This window comes from Cavia porcellus, unplaced genomic scaffold, assembly GCF_034190915.1.
Source record: "Cavia porcellus strain 051 isolate PalLab524CR breed Dunkin Hartley unplaced genomic scaffold, mCavPor4.1 scaffold_1, whole genome shotgun sequence".
Classification (NCBI taxonomy): Eukaryota; Metazoa; Chordata; class Mammalia; order Rodentia; family Caviidae; genus Cavia; species Cavia porcellus.
In genome coordinates this window covers 221472291-221495151 of record NW_026947484.1, presented here as the reverse complement: position 1 = coordinate 221495151, position 22861 = coordinate 221472291, and the positions used below count along the sequence as shown (strand labels likewise).

Sequence of the window (22861 nt, the reverse complement as noted above, 5' to 3'; positions counted from 1 at the left end):
CTCAGGAAGCTCAGCAGGAGATGAGGGGCCATCTCCCCACCACAGGCTCTTTGGAGCATCTTCCCCTAGCTGGGGAAGGACAAAGCAGGAACAGTGGGGGTGTCCTCTCACCCTGAGCCTTTCACTCCCCGCAGTGTGCCTGCGGAGCACTCTACTCTGCCTCCGGCTGCTGCCTAGCCGAGGACGGGTGGGGCTGACTTCGGAGTACACTGGAATGGCTCCATGCACAGATTGCTCAGCAGCCCTTCCTGCCACTTAGAAGGTACTCAGGCCCTTCTGGGTCCAGCTTTCAACCAGAATCTGAATCAAGGGAAGAAGCCACACAGCCTTGGGCGACCTTAGGTATCTGTCAAGGCTTTGTCTATGACAGCCCCTTGCCCTGCTAGCCATCCCCAGTGGTGCCATATCTTTCCCTCCTGTAGATAAGGAGGTTGATCTTAGAGAGATTTAGTAACTGAACCAAGGGTATGGTCCCTACAGGACTCAGCTTCTGATTATATCACCTTAAAGCAGATAAGGAGTCCAGGGGAGAGAAACCATCACCAAGAATAGAATCCATTTGGTTTTCATGTCCTTCATAACAAAGATCATTTCTAAAACTGCTCTACCTACCAGCCTCCTGGTCATTCACTTGGGTCACTGCTCCCTCTGCCAATGTCCCTGACACCCAGGACAAACACAGGTGGACCAGGGTGCTTTTTTTTTTTTAATTCAATGCTATATAAATTCATAAATTAGCAAAAGCCGTAATTAAAACACAAACATTGTTGCTGTTACTTGGCTCCTTTACCAAATCATCTCAACCTTCTGTGACAATGTCACCAGGAATTACTGCCTACTCTTATTACTAGATCATTTATGATGGTTAGAGCAAGAAGAATTACATTGACTTGTCCATTCATTCATTCATGACAAGGGAGCCATGCACAGACACCCTCCTCTGTACCAGACCTGAGCTAAATGACACACATTCAAGACAGAGGACCCTCTGCCTTTAAAATCACACGCCCACCATGGAGTGGGTTTTCAGCAATTCAAGCAAAATAATTTCAGGGAAAAGGGTCAAAGAGTGGTCCTCTTGTTGTTACCTTTCCTTAAATGATTTAATTCCTTTAGCAATTGGGTGAAGCAGAAGAGACAGAGATTGCTCAGGTCTGAGCAAGCCCACTGCAATGCTTCCTGGTCTCTCCAAGAATGTAAGCTAACAGGTAAATCAGGTTAGGGTGAGCATCGCCCATAGCATCATACGATTTCCCTGGGAATTCATCTCACCCGAAAAATAGAAAGCCCCTTGACTGGCTTTATGCCTCTCCTGCTGAGAACAGACATTACCTGAGATTTAAACACTGTTCCCCAGGCAGTTAGCAATGACTAGGCTGGCAGCTGTTTCTTGGCTAGACCTTGTGTCTACTTGAAAGTAAATAAAAACGGTAAGTGTTGATTTGTGGGCACACACACACACACACACACACACACACACGTGTGTGTGTGTGTGTACATGATGGGACAGTACATCCTGGGTGTCTCTACCTGCCAAAGCCATCCTCACCCTCTCTTCAGAATATCTTACCAAGATCTCCTAAGACCTTGGGCCACCTTTACTGGGTAACACATTCAGGAATCCTGAAGCCATTCAAGACTCATTTTCCGTTTGATTCCCTTTCTGTGGGAAAAAAAAAGGCATGAATTTTGAATCTAATACACGTTAGTCCAAATCTGGGCTAAAATACTTACTGTCCATGTGAACTTAAACTCCTTTCTTGACTTCTTGGAAAGCCCATCCCCAAAACAGGAATGTTTGAGTCAACTTCCAGGATTTGTGATTATGCTGAATGTGAATGGCATGTAAAAGCAGCCTTCAAAGTGCCTACTGGTAGTGGACGCCCAGTGAATATTAAGCTTCCCTTCCTCGTATTCAACCCTGAGGCATGGGACGAGTTGCTAGTAGAAAGAATCAACTCCTGTCTGCCAGTCTGCCCTCCAGACATTGCTGCTCACCTGGTTTCTGTCTTCTCCAGGTTACTTTATGTCTTACTTATTTTTCTCATTTCTGGGACAAAATACTTGACACCCAAAATTAAAGGAGAAAAATCCCCACCTGCAACTGCATGAGGTTTTGGGGGACACATGGAGACACAAACCATAACTCCTTACACAGGACACCTATGGAAATCACTGGCTCTCCCAGGCAGGCAGGGTGGCAATAAATGTCAGCCTGTCTAGCACCACATGTGCCCCTCGTGGACTTGATCTCTAACTATAGCAACAGCTCCCACCAAGTACTTATGAGCAAAACTTTTGTGTGCAAAGGAAACCACTATTAGTTAAAAGGCTGGTGAAGTGCAGGTAGAGCTGGGTGCAGCCTGGCCCTGGCTGTGGTTGTCAAATCTGGATTCCAAGGCACACTTCAGATTTGGTGAGCCTGAATTTCTGTGAGCAGGACTCCAGAGTCTTCCTCTGAAGTCAGTTCTAATCTGTGAAGGACCGCAGGCACAAATGACCACAGAACATCAGAGAGATTGGCCACGTTGTTTGAATTTAGTGTGTATGCAAGCGTCTTCATCCTAAGCGGTGACCACCGACTGCCCCCTGGATATCTAACCACTCTCTAGCAAATGAATGCTAGCAAACTGCTAAGACTGCATTAGTCAGGAGCCTTCGAAATAGCCAATGGTGTGAGGAAAAGATAATTCAGATTTCCAGTATATAATAAGTTTAGGGTAGCAAAAATGTTCATGAAACTTTGCTCATAGAAGTTTGTTTTTAGTATATTATGCCTTAATTAATATTCTGCAGGCAAAACATACTGTCAGCTTATTTATTTCTCTCCATATTAATAATCATGCCCTATTTTCTAAATTGCACAAGTGATTCTGCTAAATGGCTTTTCTCTAGATGAGCTAGGTTGAATGTGGTCCTGTGGAATTAATGCCCAGTAGCACTGACCAGAGGGTGATGTCAAGGACTACTCTAAAAGATTAGACGCTCCCCTAGGACCTGCTATGAGAACTCAGTCCCATAAAGTCATGGAAAGGTCGTAAATCTAGTAGGTTTGGTTTAGTCTGCAGAGGGGTGAAGAAGGGCTGAAGCCCTGAGAGTGCCACCAGCTCATTAGTGCTTTGTGTAGCACAGACTTCGGGCAGATTGAAAGCTGACCGAGTGTCAGCAGCACCAGGCTCAGCGGGACCAGCTTCCTGCCTTGACTAGCTATTGCCTGCAAGAGCAGACGGAGGGCCTGGATTCCAGCCCAATTCCAGGCTCATTCTTACTGACCTGCCCTCCCTTGATTGGCTTAACTCTTTACAAGGTGTACATTTCTCTAATCATGGACTGCTTGTCTAGGTCTCTCTCACCCCCAGCCCAGCCCACAGCAGCTAGCACTGACCCTTACTCACAGCTAGTGCCCAGCATACCTTTATCTGATTTCTAGTCCTCTCCACACTGTACAGGCTATTTTGTAAACCAACCATGATTACATTTGCTTACAGATGAGACCACAAACACCTATCAAAAGTCATCTGTTCCAGGGACAACTGCACAGCCAGTCACCCTGATGCCCATGTTGTCTAACCTGGAAGCTGAGGCCGCCCACACCACCTCACAAAAATCATCGCTACTGACACCCTCTGCCACTGGCAGTCCCAGACCACAGCCCGTGGGCCACAGGAGCCGGGAGCTGGGTGAGTCGCAGTATGTGTGCTATAGGAGTGGGACACGGGGACTGGAAACTAGCACTGTGAGTAAACGTGAGCCTGCGGTGCCCTGCTCCACCTGTTGAGCCAGCTGATGGGGGGCCTCTGAGATTTGGGTGGCTGGGCCGTGTCCTTCCAAACCCTAAAGGAGACAGCCACGACTGCGTGGCTCTGCATTTTCAGAGACCCGGTACCGTGTCAAACTTTCCCATTGCAAAGTCTCCATTTCTCCCAAGGCTCAGTTGAAAGGGCGGTAGGGTTCCCTGACACCATTGTTGGATTGGCAGGGTTATTTAAGAGATAAGTGGTATATAATTGGAGATCTCCCAATATTAGAAACACCACCAAAAGAATCCCTTCAAGAAAACTCAGATGACTGAAATTTTTATTCCTTTCCTGATTGCTTTTTTTTGTACCAGGGATCAAACTCATGACCTTGAGCTTGCCAGGCAGGCGCTTGTGCCACTGAGCTAAATCCCTGGCCCTCCTGATTGCTTTTTGTCTGACCACTTTTATTTATTTCATAAAATGGGCTCAATCCAAGTCTAGTCTATGAAATTTAATCTCTGTACTACATTATCTGATAATCCAATCTTGAATTTCTATCCAGACTTCAATCTACACTAGCCAGGGCCAATCAGCACCCACCTCATTGCAGAGACCTTCTGGCAGGGGGGAGATGGGAAATTCCAAAGTCAAAATGCCACTATTGTCAGAAAGTTGTTTTCTGAATCTTTATTTCCTTTTTCATCTTGGAGGAGACTCCTAGGACTTATTTTCTGCCTTACCTCTAGCTTCCAATCTCTCCGTCCACAGGGCACAGCCCTTTTGCCTTCCTCCGCAGCCCAGCCCTCTGCCCCTCCATCTTTTTATTTAATACAGGGGAATGAGGACTTTCAAAGTGCCGGACACTTTTCTAAACAACTTAATAAATATTAGCTTATTGGGTCCTTTGTAACAACTCTGTCAAGTAAATATATTACCTCTAATTTGAATAACCCATTATATTGACAGGAAAACCAAGGAATAAGGTAGGAAGGAAGGAGAAAACTCTCCCTGGCTCACACTCCAGGGGGAGCCAGAATTCAAGCTCCAGCTTGGGCTGCTGGATCTGCTGAAGCCACCTCTCCCTCCCCTCTCAGGAGGGAGCCACCTCTGCCATCAACAAACTCTCCAGGCCCCTGCAGACATAATGGGCTGGCAAGATTAGAAGCTGCAGGTCAACTCACATTCTCCTGTAATTAATAATAAATGATGCCAGGGGTGATTCCTATGATCCCTGCACTCTGGGAAGCTGAGGCAGGAGGATTGCAAGTTTAAGCCAAGCTGGGGCAACTTAGTACCTTCATAAGACCCATCTCAAAATAGTAATAACAATAAAATAAAAAGGGCTTGGAGATGTACCTCACTGCAGAGACCTAGAGTTAATGTCCAGTACCACAAAATAGTAATATAATAGCGGCGTAAGAGCCTGTCTGGCAAACACAAGGTCATGAGTTCAATCCCTGGTTACCAAGTAATAATAATAATAAAAGTATCGGAATTATACAGGCCAGGCACACTTCATTAATTACTTTAACTTTCTCAGCAAGTCGAGGAAATACAGGCATACTTTGGTACTCAACTGCTTTGCATTCTGATGTAAAAATTTTGTCCCTGTGTCCATCCTTTGTTTGATGCCTGACATGCAAGCTAGAACTTGTCAGTGTCCACTGCCTCGTGACTGACCACCCTTCCCACCTACACAATTCCTGGTCCCCATCGTCTTTGGTACACATTGAGCTTCCCAGAACCCATTAATGAGGATCATGATACCGCTGCAGAAATTAGTATTATTCTATTTTACAGATGACACGTGGAAAAAAGCTGTGATTTAAAGTTTCCAAATCAGAATGCCATAAAAATGTTTTTTGAGGCTTTGAAATACATCAAACACTTCTCTCTCCAACTACCCTGTTCTTTTACTTTAACCTTAAGGTTAAAATAAAACCTCAAGGCACACACCATGGACAGCAAAAGGGAAAGGGCTAGAAAGGTTGCTGATAGCCAAGGCTAATGGGTCCCAGAGCCAGAAGTTCCCTTTTTCACGTTTCAGGCTCTTGATGTTAGATTCCTCCATTCTTTCAAACACATGTGAGCACCTGAGCAAGTTGTTGTTGGTCTTGTTGGTGCCTCTGAGACTCAGATCTGCGTAAGACTTGTAATGGAATATGTGGACTATACACTCAGCTACACTGGAAGTGTGGAAATCCTGTTGCTCATTGAGCTGTGCTTGTGGAAAAGCTCAAAGTAGTGGCCCCAACCTGGCAAAGCTTCATCGCTCCTGGCTTGGGGACAGGGGCTTTGGGCCACAGCCTCCAGGACCTTCAGTGTTCCTTCCTCCTCCTGCCCCAGCCCACTTCCACGCTGACCCTCGTGCGGTGTGGTCAGGCTGCAAAAGACAGGAGTCCACGGGGCCAGCGGCTGGGGGCAGGGGGCTAAAATTTGTAGTGTCCACTCAAATTGTGGCAGAAGAAAGTTTCATTCAGATACTTCTCATATCCTGTACAATTCACTAAAGTGTGTAACCCAAAGGTTTTTAGTATATTCATAGTTATGAGAACATCACCACAATCAATTCTGGGACATTTTATCACCTGCAAAGAAACCCCATACCGATGAAGAGTCACTCACCATCTCCCCAAACCTTAGGGAACCACAAATGACCACTTACTGAGTGCCTCTCTTAATGCGTGGCTATCCTGGTTGTGTTATTTTGATCTAACTATATTAAGTAATATTTAGTATTTAGGAACTCCTTTTCTTCAAACAAACTGAAAATATTCTGCCATTAATAAGAGAGCAACTCTCTATCCTGCTGGTAGACACGCGCATTGCTGTTATTGTGTGGATTAAGAAGAGGGTTTTTCCTCTGTGTATGTGGCAATTGGTGATCAGAAGTTTCTAGAAGTGGTTTTAGTTGGGGTGTTCAGGCAAATCCTAGTTCCCCTACCCATTTGAGAAGCACCCATGAAACGCCCAGTGCAGGTCGAGCAGTGTGCTGGGTCTTGGGCTCATCAGTGGACCCCTCCCTCCGAGCTGTCGCAGAGGGTCACTTAGGTAGAGCACCCGGAGAGGTGGAGCTGCCTGTCTTCACGGTGAGTCACCTGCGCCCTACCAGGAAGTCAAAAACTGCCTCTCAGACAGGACATTTGGAAGGAAGCAACACAGAAAACAAGTTTGAAAGCTGAGAGAGACAGGGTCTTTCCCAGCCTTCACAGGGAAACAGAGGCAGCTGGTCGTGACTATGCAAACTAAACAAGACCAGAACAGGCGAGGCCTGGCGTAAAGATCCCAACCCGGAGGGCACGGAAGGCTTCTCGAGGGCCAGGGGTAAGGCTGCTCTTCATGGCAGAGGCCAGGGTGACAGCGATCTCTAGGACCAAGGTGCCTCAGGGATGCATTCTGGATCCAGAAGGAGCAGCCTAGACACGCAGGCTTTACAGCTGGGCCTAGGAAGGAGTCCTGAGAAAAGCAGAAAATGGGTTAGCTGAATATAGCCACACCCGGCTTGGTTTCTCAACACAGGTTCATGCGGAGAAGCACCTCTGGTGCTGCAGCAGATCCCACATTGAATGTGCACCACACACAGTTGGGAGACAGGAAGGAAGAGCGCCACCTCGTGGCGTGGGAAGGCACTGCATAACCATGGACTTCACCTGTGGGTGACCAAGGGCTCCTAAGGGAGAAGAAACCATGAGACTTGGGACGAGAAGAGACCAATGTCTGCCACTGCCCATCCCTTCCGCATGCTGGGTCCCGTCTCTATGCCTGACACCTGTGGAAGTGCATCTCTTTTTCTGGTGTCTGCAGAAAGGTTTTCTTAAAATCCAGTCCCACGTGGAGTAAGAAGAAGACAAGCCTTCCAAATGAAACATAGGGAAAGTCACAGCCGGGCAGGCTGCCGTGGGACCACAAATGGTAATAAATATATTGTTTGCAAGATGTTGAATATCCCCAGGCATCCAATAAGTGCAAATTAAACAACAAAATTTCATTTCCTCCCGATTTATACTACAAAGCGATAATATAATTTGGGCAAGAGTCTGGTGAGTTGACCTACAATTCTCACATTCAAAAATATGTTCTAAGGTAATTATTAGCCCCTGGACATAGATGTTGTTCCTACAGAAAAATAAATGGAGATGCTTTTTTTGTCTGTGGGTAGAAGGATAGTTAAGTGACTGTGGGACTGTGAAGTTGCTGAGCTGGCTGTGTGCTTAGCCACATGACAGGATGGCCCAGGGCTCTCTGTCCAGTCAAAGCAGTGGCCTGCAAGGCGGGACCCAAACATGGTAAAGGCTTAAATTTTAAAAAATTTGTTACAGCAAAACACGCATTACCATTAATCCCCCTCAAAACGCTATTGCCCTGGCTGTCTTAAAGTTGTGAATCAGTGCAAAACATTTACCTTTCATGGTCATTTTGATTTGGGAAAGATCTAGAAATTCCAGAGTACCAGATCCCACGAATATGGTGATTGAAGACATGTAGAAATATTTTCACCAGCCTGCCTTCCTGTTGGCTGGTTCTGCATGAGTTTTTTGTTTTTTGTTTTTTGGCCTCTAATTCCTGATGATCCTCCTGCCTCAGCCTCCCAAATGCTGGGATTACAGGTGTGTACTACCTACCGTGCCTGGCTAGTCACTGCATTTTTTATCACATCTTGTAAAGATATCATGTGCTATACATGGAAATGTGCACGGGAAGAGAGATGCAACTCTACATACCAACACTGGGTAGAGGATAAAAGGTGCTTCCCTCCTATGCAGAGTATATCACTTTTTATGGTGAGCCTCGATTATCTTTCTAATTAAAAAATAAAACCACTCTGAGATTATGTCAAATAATTGGCACAAAACAAAAGGACTCGAAACTAACTCCAGACAGATCCTGCTCCAAGAGAAACTGATATTTTTCCGTGACTTTTACCTCCTCCCTTCTCTGAAACTGGGGCCTCGCCCTCAGCTGGGAGATGATCCTCCTTCCTCCAAAAGGCTCTTTGCATTTCTTTTTACAGAACCCTCTATCTGCCTTCTCCTCCTCCCTCTTAAAACCTTGCTTCAGAGAAATTGCTCCAATAAATAATGAACACAGAAATATATTTGATTTTCTCACAATAATTAAGGATAACTCATTGTGGTCCTCTAAAAACGACTGAAAGCTAATGCTATTTGCATCAATACCGTGTTAATGCATTTTAGGCAAAATGATAAATGTTAAGTGACATTTCTATGGAAGGATTACTTTAACCTCCCCACAAGTGGCACAGTCGAGGAGAATTATTTCAAGAATATAGAAGTGTAAAAAAATGGTGCTTTGGTAAAAGAAACTTACTTTGACAATTGTGAAATACAAGGGTTATTAGCACCTGAAATTTCCAGTCAATGTTTTGGGTTGAACCCATTACTTCTATTTTTCCATTTCAGTGCGTCCTACGGGCAAGCTCAGACCGCCCAGGGACAAAACGCTACCTTGGTTCTGACCTTGGTAAAGTCTTGCTAGGTTGGATCACTCACGGAAAGAATGAGACAGTTAGATTCCAATTCATGCTTTCGCCAGCCCTGTGTGATTACAGATCTCTGTCCTCTGCCACTGCACAGGCAGCCCAAACATCCCAGTGCCTACCCAGGAAAGGCCCTCAATTCTCCTAGCCGCTTCTTTTTTCCCAGACCCTTGTCATTCATTTAGAGTTGGACAGAGAATTAGTTGAGCCAATACAAGATACTGCTGCAGAGCTCAGGCTTGTAAGGAAACATTTAAGGAAATAAGAAAGTCACTAAATAAGCAAGGCCTATACCCAATCTCTATTCCCTCCGGGCAGGTTTGTGCAGGTTTTGATAGAAATTCCTGAAGATTTACAACCAGGCACTTAGAAACCTGAAAAGGGATACTCTCTGGGGGTTATGTTTGAGAACTTGGTGAAAACTTCTACCATCTCACAGGAAGGGGCACAGCAGATAGTGCTCAGATTCTCTGAAATACAGGGTAGAAGGACATTCTCCCTTCTCCAGGAACTTGCCTCTAAACGTGACTTTAGGTTCACCTCTCTCCGCTTCTGTGTGCCTCTTAATAGCTAAGAAATGGGAATGCAGCAAATTCTCTTCCCTGAGACACTGCTGAGGCCTGCAGAGATTAGAAAGGAAAGTTAAGCAAGGTGTGTTGTTTTCCACTGACTCTGCTCAGGGCCTGCTCCTGGAACAGGTCAGCTGGTTGGGAAGACACAGAGCACAAGGCTCAGAGAGCAGGCCCACAGTGGAGAGCAGTTCAGGTTCCTTCCTATCGGGGAAGATACCAATCTGTCCTTCACATGTTAGAAGGGCCTGAAAAAGTATATAGGTTCTAGTTTGTTTTGATATGGGGTTGCAGGAGGGGCCCCCGGATCCTTGGTCAGGGGTAGCAGTTTCCAATGAGCTTCACAAAGGCCCCTTTGCCCATGCATACTCTGTACTGGACAGAAGGGACTAGGAACCACAATACTGGCCAGAGTGAGGACTCTATCATAGGCCTCAAAGGCCCGTAGGACTGTTCAGAAGGCCACTCCCTGGGCATTCTCATCGCTTGTTCCCTTGACCATGATTTCTGCCACCTTTGCAACCCTTTAAACTAGAACTAGCTGCATAAAGCTCCACTGATTTCAAAGAAAATCTGAACTAGGTCAGTATATATTTATGTATAACTGAGTTATACATAAATCAGCAGACCCTGTGTAACCCGTCAGGCATCCAAAGTTGAGATTCTCCCACAGCTGCTTTCCAGGAACTCAGCGGGGTGGGCTTGAACCTAGGGAAGCGATCCCATGCCTCCCGTCCCCATGCACCTAGAATGTGCTCGGCACTTCTGCACTCGCAGACCTCGGTGCACGCTCACGCCCTTTTGGCCTCTGGGTGCCCACGATGCCATCACTTTGTTCTCAGGGCATCAAAGAAAAAGTCTCTGTCGGTTCAGATGCCCTAGGCTCTTGTCCCTTTCTGTCCCCTGGAAAGGTTCCCCACCTAAGCAGCTCTGCCTCCCCTGGGGCCCACTCCCTCTGGCCTCTGGGATAAAGCACAAACACCAAGCGCACCTTGTGAACCAGACATGGCATGGGGAGTGGGTGGCCACAAACCTGATCACCATCTCCCGTGCCCCATTGCCTGAGTGCCTCACCATTGTGCGAGCGCAGTCGTCTGCCAGGTGCACTTGGTCACGTTCCCGTTTATTTAACCTCATCGTCCTCCAGTTCCAGAATTCGGAAGAATGATCTAAAATGCATCTGGTCTAATTTCCTATCAAACACTGAATCCCTCATGGCATGCCATGCAGAAGTTTTCCCCAGGGAGGGAGGACTCCCCCATCTCCTCACCTGGAGGAGGGCTCTGTTAGATGTACCCCTTTGGAGCTTCAGCCCATAGTATGTCTAAGCCGGTGCTTTCAAAGTGTGGTTCAGAGCCCCTGTGAGGTCCTCCTTCGGACTGCATGCTCATGAGAACTGATATTCTTCACATATTTTAACAAAAATAACACATCACAGCGAACTGACTACAGGGGAAGATATCAGATCCCTGCTGCGTTCCAGTACGACAGATGTTGAAGGAACTCATCACTTCTCAGTGAGCTCTTGTGTTTTAGAAAACAGCTAACTTTCATTAAAAATATGAGTTAGGGTGCACTATAAAATGTATATTATTCCTGATAGCTAAATATCTTGCTACTTAACATTCTTTTTCAAGTGAGAGGATGCAATTTTGATTTCTAAGTGTTAAAAATTAGCAGCTATGAGCCACACACGTGAAAGCTCTTTGGATTCTTTGATAATTTGTAAGAGGGTACAGAGGCTGGCGTCCTGAGAATCCCTTAAATGCAAGAACCTTTCAAATACATGAAACTAGACTTCATGTCCTTTTTTACGTCTCATTTTCACTAGAATAAATTTCCCCAGGCCTTCCAATGGTCTTTACCTGCTTTGGTAGCATGTTCTCTAGTTGCAGTCTGTTAATGGTTGGTGATACAACATACCCAGAGCACCGCGCCATGCTCGTGTGCCAGGAAAATGCTGCCCCACTGAATCATCCCACATTACATTTGGGGCAAGCTCTGCCTCGCCATTGGCTACCTCAGGCTACACTTGTAATTACTAAAATCCCCAGCTTTTTTTTTCTCTTGAATTTCTATAGAAGCAGTCATCCCATCCTCTCTAAGTACAGGTAAGTTTGTAACCCAACTTGGGCCATCACACATTTTCTCGCTTAGACTGTGATCATCTTCCTGAATCTTAATTCTATCACTGAATGTGCTGATGGTCCCTCCAATCTTTGCATCATCTGCAAAACTGGTAAACATCCCACCTGAATCATCCCAGTCACTGATCAAAGCACAGGGGCTGGGTCCTGTGAGCCCCACTCCAGCTCTTCTGTGTGTGTTAGGTCAGTCCACGGACAGCACCAGCAGCTACACACGATCCGAGGATGTGGTCAGTGTTTTCTCTCCCTCTCTGCAGGATGCCAGACTTGCAGGTCATGAGTGATTCTTGTGCCCACACCCACTGTGCCTCCTGCCCACAGACACCACTCCACACTCCCCTGATTGAAGCCACCATTCTCATTATGGGAAAACATGTTTAATTTAAAAAATATTTTCCAGCATGTGTCTTAGAACTACAAATAGAGATGAATTTTGTTCCGAATTCTAGAATTCGGCTACTGGAGTTTTTCCTTCACAGATCCCAGCTCTCCCTGTCCTAGGGATTCCTCTGCCTCTTACACACAGGGTGACCTCCTATTGCCAGCCCCCTTTGTCCTATAAGGTCCCTCAGAATTGGCTTAGGAGGGCCTGCTGTGGTCCCAGCTCCTGGTGTAGTCGGATCCAATTAGAACTTAGTGACCTGATAAGTCCAATTAGAACTTAGTGACCCCCTGAGAACTGTCCTGAAGCCGAGTGGCTTCATGTACCATGAGCTCCATTGGAGTCAAACTTCACTGGCTTGGAAACCCATGGTTACAGGGTTAAGGTTTCCACAAGAAAAGACTGCCAGGTCCAAGTGAGGATCCCACACAGTCCTGAAAGGTAACCCAATAATAAGCACAGGATTATGGGTGGATGACAGCTGGTACCTGGACTTCAGATTGTCCCCAGCCTTCACTGGAAGTCCCCATGCCATGGGCTTTTGATGTGTCGATTCCTTGGCTATAGCTGCTGGGCTCTAGAAACGTGATGCTAGGAAGAAGGACAGATGGTCCAGCGAGTCTCTGGCTCCAGGGGCCTGCTGTCTTCCAGACCACACGGCACTGCAGCCAGCAGAGTCACTGGGGAGGAACTCGGGAGCTGAAGGTTCATCTAGGCTTCTGTCTCATAAAATTTTAGCACCCTAAGGGCCAGAGGTTGCAGCTCCCACTTGGATCCTAAGCAGAGAAACAGGAGATGAAACCAGTACAGAGATCATCACTGGGCTCAGAGGAAGCAGGCCTGTTTGAAGACTCAGTCACATTAACAGGAGTTTCCGGGGGCTGTGCAAAGCCCAGCTCTTCAGTGGCCTAAACAAGTGCCCTAAGATGCTGTAGCAACCAACCACTCCTCCTCACCCCAGCTAAACAGACAGTGCTTAAGCGCTCTGCTGCTCCCTGAGTGACAGCTTTCTCACTGGTCACATACTGTCATAGTTACACCTGACCCACAGGGCCACCGTAACTTACTGCTTATAAAGTACCTCTGTGGGAAACCGAACAGACTCTAGATAAATGTTACGGTGTCTACACTCTTACCATGGAAATCACTCAGCACCAATTCTTCTTTTAACTCTGACTGTATCCATGAGGCAGCTAAGCAAAGATGGCCACAAAAATAATGCCCTGTTTTGTTTGGTTTTTCAAGAGTGGCTCGCACTCTTCAGAGGGATCGCATTCACACTGACCTCTTCAGAGGCTCTTGCTTGTGAGACAGGGCAGGAAAGTCTTTCCAGTCTCGGCTTGCACAGGAGAAAACAGCAGGTGGAGGTGGGTGAAGCTGGGTCCCCCAGGATTGCCAGCCCTAAGAGGGGTCTTCTGACTTTTCCCGCATTGCTCTGTTCCTCCTTGACAACAGAACATAAATGTTCTCACAAACTTACTCCTCATTACTACCAAGTCCAAAACACACCAGGTCTCAGCTGTACAAATATTTTTCAACCCTTGGCCTTTAGATGAATGTGTTAGTTCAAACTTGTCCCAAAAAATGATGAAAGTGGCTTTAATAGAAAGACAAACTTCCAGGTCAGAAATAAGAGGTTTGGAAACCCTTGGTACCAGGGAACTTTTTATCTCCTGTCAACATAGTAAAGCACCCAGCATGCTAATCTTCATGGCTTTCAAGGGTGCTTAGGCAAGAAAAAATGGGGGGCAAAAAGCAGAAAAAGCCATGTTTTTGAGGAGTAGAGCAAAGTGCATACTTTCACCAGTAGGTGGCGATAGAGTAATAATCTAAAGGAGCAAAATGTTTAAAGATAAATCCTAAATATTTTGAACATGGAGACTGTGTGACCCCAGTACGGTTATTTACTAAATTAAGGTCCCCAGAAGCTACCTAACTTAATCGGGGTCACACAACTGGTTAATGGCTGAACCGGATTAACCTCACTTCTTCCTATTAAACCAGTGTGTGTAAGAGCATGGATTGCCTTTTAAAATTGCCTGGCTCTTAACCCCAGACAGAAAAATAGCACCACTTCTGAGTGTGCGAATAATTCCAGTTGAGAGCAAAGCACAGAGCCTGCATGAAATGAAACAGTGGCTCACACCCTCAGCCTTCTAAGCGGGGGAAGAAATCAGCAGTCATTGTTGTGTTATGAGGTTTCCTGAAACGTTCATGCCGTTTCTGAGCTGCCATTCCCCCAGAGAGATCATGAATTGTTGGGCAAGAATCTGCCCTTCACCACCACCCTTCCATGCCATCAACATGTTTGTGACGAAGGGCATCAAGCCTCTCGAAGCATGTAGAATCCAGGTGCCACATGATTTCATTCTCCTTAAGGCATATGGAAGTGGAAGCTCAGGAACTGGGTGGACGGCTGCTCCCTGGAGGGATCAGACTTGATCCGTCTGATTCCAAAGACGATAATCCAATCAGGTGGCACCAATGTGTCTATCTAGAGTGCTATTAAGCACCTATTGAGTGCTAAATATGTATGCATGGGCTGGGTTTGGATGTATGGACAGACAGATGAATCAACTGATGAAAATACATGAGGTTAGACATTTCAGATCCCTCCAATGAAATTTTTTCAGTCTCAGTAATCCAAGCAGGAATATACCTACATGCTATTTTGCATGGACATCTGATGAATTCCTTGCCTCTGGGGGTATTGAAGTACCAACCAGGTACTTTTTTTTTTTTTTTTTTTTTTTTTTTGTCTTTTTCATTTTTATTGGTACCAGGGATCGAACTCATGACTGCCTGCTTGCAAGGCAGGTGCTTATGCCGCTGAGCTAAATCCCCAGCCCCCCAACCAGGTACTTAATGGCAATGTTGTAAAAGCAGCCTGAGGGTTTAGACTAGATGAGATTTTTAGGCCCTTTAGCATCCTAGAATCCGTGGTTCTTGGAATCTAGTGAATTAAATGGGCAACAATAATTATGCCTTCGGCTTTCAAAGTTTTACACAGGAAAATCACACCCATTAAAGGTGACTTCATCCAAAACTGTGGTCCCACAGTCCTGGACTGACCTTTCTTTCACAATTAGCAAACGGGATTCTAGCAGTTCACTTCAAAGGTACTGCTGGTTTGGTCTAAGGAACAAGTTTCTTTTTAACTTTAAAAATCAGGAGAAACACACTTGTAGAGGATGGAACCAGCCCTTTTAGCCGCAGCCAATCTCTCAGTCCTGGCCAGATCAGGCTGCACAGAAGCACAGACCTAAGAGGATTGCAAAATGCAGCTGGTGTCCCTCAAAGCCATGCTCCTCTAAGTGTCCACGCTTTCTAATGACTGTGACTTTCAGGTCCCGCGAAGAGATGTGGAAAGTTCTGTAAGGAGACCTGCAGTGAAGGGGAAAGTTAACAAAAGGGACAGAGGACACGTGAAGACAAAAAGCCAGAGTGGAGTTAGTCCCCCACCTCAAATGAATTGTGTTAGACCCCATCCAGCAGCACTTTGATGGCCTGTTTTCTCTTCCTTGTTTGCAAACCTTATCCTGGCTGTTTGCTGCATTATTTGTTTGAAATTCCAATAAACCAAGCCTCCTAGACGTTGTACTGCTGGGGGACACTGCGATGAGTGGCGCTGGAGGACGGGGAGGCCTCGGCCCAGCTCGGTTCGGTTCCCCTCCCTACGACCTACAACTTCAAGGCGTCACCCTGAAAGGCTTTCTGGCTGAGAAATGCTATTAAACACCCAAAATGAATTTTTTAATGATGTGAGGAAGTGGGGTGAGCTAGCTGATCTTTGATGGGAAGATGAAATCATGTGCTTTGCGAACTGGAAAAAAAATAAGCCAGAGTGCCAGGAGAAAGCACACTGCAGCCAGAGCCAGGACTGCGCCCAGCGCCCGCTCCGCCTGCCAAGCGCCTGGGCTTCCGGGCGGGCGCCCTGAAAACTGGAGAGTCACGTCCACTTCCTGCGGAGCTCTGCCTGGAAACCTGGGGTCTTACCCAGCCTGAAAGAATTCGCATTTATTGTCTTCGTTTCCTTACATGGCTCTAAAGAACCGTCCCTACCCTGCGTCAGGCTAAAACTCACCTCCTCCACAACCTCTCCCAACAGGAACTCTTCCTCCTCTCCACCTTTTGAGTTACTTTTTTATCTGAGCCCTTCTTCCCGGGTCTACACCCAGCTCACTTTCTCCTCGACTTTCTAGATTTCCTTAAAGGGAAAAAGACTGAGCGCCAACACGTGCTGGGCACAGGGAAGGTTTGTGCAAAGCACAGATTTCCTGACCTCAAGATTTTCAGAATTTTAAGAGGAATCATTAACACTAACAAAGTTCTTTCTGCTTTCAGATAAGGAAACTAAGGCTCAGATCGAGTAGGTTGAAATGAGAGACAGGTCTCCTGATGTTCAAGCACCCAACAGAGTATTATCTTTAGCAGACTGTCAGTAAATATGAATTTATTCTTGTTCGTCTCAGAGTAGGAATGATACAGAAAATAGCCAGGTATAAGCCAAGCCCCTGAGCTAGGTGTGAATACCACCGAGCCTCCTTCCCTGGGGGAAGGCCAGATGCTTCCTGTACTTGTAAGTCACCAGAGTTTTACTGCTCTTTTCCAGGATTTGTTCCAAAAGAAGAATTAAGCACACAGGCTTTGGAGCCGGCATCCCAGGGAGATCCGAGTAAGTTAACTGACAACTAAAAACCCAGGGTGGGTTTGACATCTGATCTGCTCTTTCTGTTCCCCACCCACGCACTCCCACCCAAGGCTGTCTCTCCCCTGCCATGGACCATTTATCTCCTCTCTTCTGTCACATTGTTCCAGGGAGAAAAGGAAGCTTTTGAATGATTTAAACTGTGCACACGAGGAGGAAAAGATCAGGTTTTTAAATATCACTATGGCAACAAGGTGACATTGGGCATGAGGACACAATGGCAGATGAGAGGAGCGGACGGGCCCTTCAGCAGGGACAACGGTACCATGGAGGTGATGGTGGCCAGAGCTTGCGGTTGGAAATGGAAACAGGCAAATTTGAGAGCTACAGAGGAAAAAGAACCTTACGGGATTGGAATAAAGGCCTGAAAGAGGAGGAACACAGGATGGAGCAGGTTCGGGGACGGGATGAGACATTTATGTGGATCATCTTCTCCAAGGTGTCCAGTTCAGGAGAAAGCTGATGGCTCAGAGCCAGCATTCACATGGAACAGCCCAGTCAGAAATTTAGAAGTGGAGCTGGAGAGAAGATCGTGGCCAGGAAAGTTTACCTGGCAACTGTTTGCTCACATTCACATTGAATTGAACAGGTCTGCACACCAAACTGCCCACATGAAACCTAGGGAAACCAGGATATCACATAGTCTCCTGTCTTTTCTCTAAGTTAATCTTAAATGGGTATTAAAATATATCCGAAGAAAGGCTGGGGATTTAGCTCAGCGGCATAAGCGCCTGCCTTGTAAGTGTGCGGTCGTGAGTTCGATCCCTGGTACTGATAAAAACAAAAAAGACAAAATATATATATATATATCCAAAGAAGAAAAAATTAGAGTTGGAAAATAATGAGCAATGGTTCAGCACGGAAGCTGTGAGAACAGAAGATATGATCTTGCTAAATTAGAGCAGAGTCAGAAGAAATAGAGAAGTTAAACCTGAAGAACCACAGTAGGGGGAGGAGACGCTATGTAAGGAGACCAGAGAAGAGGGACGAGAGAAGGAGAAGAAAAGGAGAAAGATGTGGTCATCTGCAAACTACAGAAAAACACACTTGCAAACTACCCTAGAAAGTAGCTACGGGTCGGCCATCAATGGGCCATGAGTTTCAACTCTGCTGTGTGTGAGCATTGTCTGAATGTTTGTTTGTTTGTTGAGATAGAGTTTCATTATATAGTTTAGGCTGGCCTTGAGCTAACTGTGTAATCCAGGTTGACCTTGAACTCATGGAAATCCTCCTGCCTCAGCCTCTCGAGTACTGGGATTTTGGCATGTGGCATCATGCCCAGCTTCAAGACTTCTTTACAATTAGAAATGCCCACTTCCTGCCTCATATGTACACATATCAGATTCTCCTTGGACTTGGCTATACCATATGTTATCTGGGGCCCAGCAGCATTGGGATCACCTGGGCATTTGTTACAAATTCAGAGTCTTTGGTCCCCTTGAGAAGCACTACCTGGGGTAATTTCCAGGCATCTTTGTTAGTGGAAATGGCATGAACAGCACTGAGAGGTGCATGACTCTGTTATGTATCCAGGGTTAAGAAACACTGGCCTGATGTATTGGACAACACGAAGCATCCTATCGAATTATACGAAAGAAATTAAGGTAATTGGTAGATTCATTCCCACTGATACTGTATCTTACCTTTTCTTCTTTGCCCTCCAACATCTGTCCTCTGTGACCACAGGAAATTTCTCAAGCTGAAGATTTCACAGCCCAACTCTCCTATCAGTATTGATGCCATCCTTCAGATCAGCCTGTCTTCATCTGGATATAAAAAAGTCACCAGGTCTTAGACATCATATGAGCTGGAGCCAGTGTCATGAAATATCTAGGCAAAGGAAATCAAAGGTGATCTCAACAGCCATCATGGCGCTGAGTAAAAACTAAGTAAACAGAGAAATACCTAGCTTTCCTTTAGAAAGCCTAGCTAAGAAATGAATGTGTTGGGCTGCGGATACAGCTCAGCAGCGTAAGTGCGTACCTGGCAAGTGCAAGGTCCTGAGTTCAATTCCTGGTACAGAATGTACAGTTGCTGAGCACAGCTGAAGATACAAAAAAAATAAGAAAAAACTCTCACAAGAGAAGCCCAAACAGTTGCTTCAAAAGCCACATACTGTACTGTTTTACATTTAAGATAAAGGAATACAAAATCAGCCCTCCCCTCCCATCCAAAAAAATATTTTAAAATCCATATTGCACTGATCTGCTGACATCTGGAAGTAAAACTCATCTTATTCAGGAGAGCTTCTCCAACTTTACTGTGTACATGAATCAGCCAAGCTCCCTTATTAAAATGCAGATTCCATTCTATAGGTTTGAGTGGAATTTGAGAGTCCACACATCTAGCAAAGAGTAGGTGTTAGTAGGTGGCAATCCCTGAAGAACATCACTGCCACCTGCTGGCAACACTTCACACTGCAAGGCTGGACCTGGAGAAAAAATGAGTCGTGGACTTGGGGACCAGGTAGATAAGAAGGGGTACAGCAGTTCTGCGCTATTCTATTCATTCCGGGCTTCAGTGGCATCTTTAACTCCCAGTTCTTGATTTTATTTGCCTCTACCAATCTTCATCTCCAGAATTATGCTTGACTATAGGCAGCTTTGGAGGCAGCAAAGAAAAGAACAGGAGAAGCCAGCTGACAAGAACCAGAAGTCACTGAATGACCAGACTAGGCAGACGATAAGCAAAAGCTTTGAGACCCGCTGCAGAGCTGACCTGCTGGGCACAGCGGCACACACCTGCGTGCCAACCACTCTGAAGACTGAGCCAGGAGGATCACAACCTGGCAACTTAGTGAGGCCTTGTCTCAAAGAGCCAACAGGGCTGGGGTGTAAGTGAGGGCACCCTGAGACCTGCTGCCTCTTTCTTAATTTCTCTTCCTTGGAATCTCAGGGGCTGCTGGGGAAAGACAGGAGCGAGGGGCTGCCTGCGTGAATGCAAAGGGAGATAATTAGAATAACAGTCTTCTTTCCATTCCTCAGACTGCAAAGTCGACTTGTCCTTTTTAATCGATGGGAGCTCCAGCATCGGCAAGCGTCGGTTTGGAATCCAGAAGCAGTTCCTGGCTGACATCGCCCAGGCTCTTGACGTGGGCCCCTCCGGTCCTCTGATGGGTGTTGTTCAGTATGGGTGAGTGCAGTTCATGTTCTGCATTTAGGAGCAAAGCGATGGTGTTTGCTTAATATGATGCCACACATAATACCAGCATGTCCTAGAGCACAGATCTGTCCTGGGTAAGGTCAATGAAAAAATTGGAACAATCTGGATGCCAGGCAAGCAATGTGAGCCTCCTTGAGGGGCAGACAGTTTAACGCATACTTGTGAGGACATGACATTTGCAATACGACTGATAAAGAACTGGGTGCAAATCGTGCTTTAGCCATTTATTGTTTCTCTGATCACCAGTCGTCCCCCCATCTGTAGATGCAGCAGGTTAAATTCTCTGTTATCCTTGACTATTAGGACTTGTGTCTGTTCCCCTGAACCACCATCCACTTCCAGGTAAGATGCCTAGTGGGCTCAGTGCCGTAGGCTGTATTCCCATTTTCTCTAACTAACTTTGGGCCTCTGCACTGCGGCCCGAAAAGCTCATGAGGCTCTGGGGAGCCCGAGAGACAGGGGAGCCCCATCAGTCAGCTGCTCACTTAAGTGACTGTCCCCAATCTGCCTTATTATTTTACCAAGGATTGGAATTAAGGGGTCTTATTACCATTCCAAACTCAGCCTTCTTTATTTTCTTGTTTAAGATAATAAATCAATCTCATTTCAGGTAAGAGTAGATTTCTGATAGATAATAAACAATGAAAAGAGAGAACAGGCACAAATCCCAGATTCATAACTCAAAGAGGTGTTTTTTTGACCAACAGCTGTTGGGGCCAAGGTGACCGTGCCACCACTGAGCCTGCAGGCTGCCTGCCTTCCCCCAGAGCCTGTGGTTTGGCCTGCAGAGGTGGAAATCAGCATAGCTTCGTGCCTCAGCTGTAGCCGTAGCTTGCAGGCTCCTTCTGAAAAGCAGAGGTGATAGCAATAGCCAGGAGGCCTCCAGCTCTGCAGAGGTTTCATGAAGCAGCATTTTAGCTGAAATAGATCTATTAAGATAGGAGAAAGTTTATTTTTAAGTTATTGCAAAAAAGCTTCAGCTTTCTTTTTTCTTTGTTTGTTTTGCTTTGTTTTTGTTTTGAGACAGGTTCTTACTGTGTAGTTGAGGCTGGCCTTGAACTCACTTTGTAGCCCAGGCTGTTCTGGAAATTGCAGTGATCTGCCTCAGCCTCCTGAGTGCTGGGATTATAGGCGTGAGCCACCATGCCTGGCTTTAGTTTTCGAAAGAACCTATTGCATTTTGCATTTTGAGAATTAAATTCCAGTAATACATTTAGTCCTATCTTCTTGTGGGGAAAATTTAATAGATTAATTGGCACTTACATGTAGTCAGAGTCAATTATATAAAAATAGCTAAGTGCCACAACTACCCTATCTCAATGTCAAGTACTCTATCTTAAAGGCTTTTGTTGTGAAATAAGGCTTTAAAAAATTATTGTTTTGTTGTTTTGAAAACATTAACCTATTTTCATTCCTGTGTTAGTTTTTAAGGTATCAAACAAATAGCAGGCTTTTCTATAGGGAGGAAATACAATATTTTAGTACCAGATGTCCCTAGTCCATTTTATTAGAGGGCTCAAAGCTTGAATGTGTCATCTTGCATTAAAAATAGCTGCTTTCAGAACTATGTATACCAAGGTTTATAGCAAGATATGAAACTCGGTGATGAATATGTCAAGCAAAAGAAAAATGGCCCTAGGATAATGTTGTGTGCCAGTGAGAACTTGGGTTATAGATGTAGCAGGAAAGAAAAACCAACAAAGATCCCTTCTCTCTGCTGTGGCTTGAATGTGTCCCCCCGTGTTTGTGTGGTGGAAACTTACTCCCCAGGCAGCAGTGTGGGAAGTTGGGACCTTTAAGGGCTGATTAGGAATTGACTACTGGTATCATCAAGGGCCTGGGGTAGTTACTGGGAGGGTGTGTTTGCTACTGAAGTGAGCTCAGCCCTGTGTTACTTTAGCTCTCTCAAGCTCTCTTGCCCTTCTGCCTTCTTCCGTGGGATGCCCCAGATGAACGCCTAGGCCTCAGAACCGTAGTAAGAAATGTTCCTTAACCAGGCCTGTAATCCCAGTACTCAGGAGGCTGAAGCAGGAGGCTCACCATGAGTCTGAGGCCATCCTAGGCTACAGAGTGAATTCAAGGCCAGCCTGCACTGCATAGTGAGACCCTGTCTCAAAAATAAGTAAACAAGTAAATAACAAATACAAGCAAATAAATATTTCTCTTCTCAATAATTGTGCAACCCCTGACGTATTCTGTTGTATAATCCAAAACACACACACATGCACTCGTGCATACAAACACACTCCACAACATATTCTCCTAGACTTTCCTACCGTGATTACCCTTTGCAAGAAAAAGATTACCTTCCCACTTTCTAGTTTCGCTTTTAAAATGTTCCTTAGCATCTGCCTTTTGTTTTTCCGGCTCCCTATTAATTTAAAGCACTCAGGGAAATGTGTGTGCCCTCCACCCCCTTATAATCACATAAACCAATTCATCATCGTCACCTTGCTTTGGCAACAGGGTGCAGAGGATGCACAGTGGTCTGCTGACGGGCCATCTAGATCCTGACCTTAGCCCTGCGGTGGGACCCTAAGCCAGTCACTTAACCTCTCCATGTAAGCGGTCAGCCAGTGATTTATGAGGGCTCTGTCAGCCTGGCGTTCTGTAATTCACCGATGGGCTTCGTAGCCAGAAGACATCCAGTAAAACG

General features: G+C 45.8%; 1 protein-coding gene across 1 annotated transcript in view; it reads left to right on the top strand.

Moving 5' to 3' along the window:
- Vit (vitrin) overlaps positions 1-22861 on the top strand; it is a 114385-nt gene that overhangs the window by 70993 nt on the left and 20531 nt on the right. Inside the window, exons 7-9 of the mRNA XM_013155699.3 lie at positions 3489-3680; positions 16948-17010; positions 20028-20175. Of these exons, the coding sequence (XP_013011153.2) occupies positions 3489-3680; positions 16948-17010; positions 20028-20175 (403 nt within the window). The remainder of the gene's footprint in view (positions 1-3488; positions 3681-16947; positions 17011-20027; positions 20176-22861) is intronic.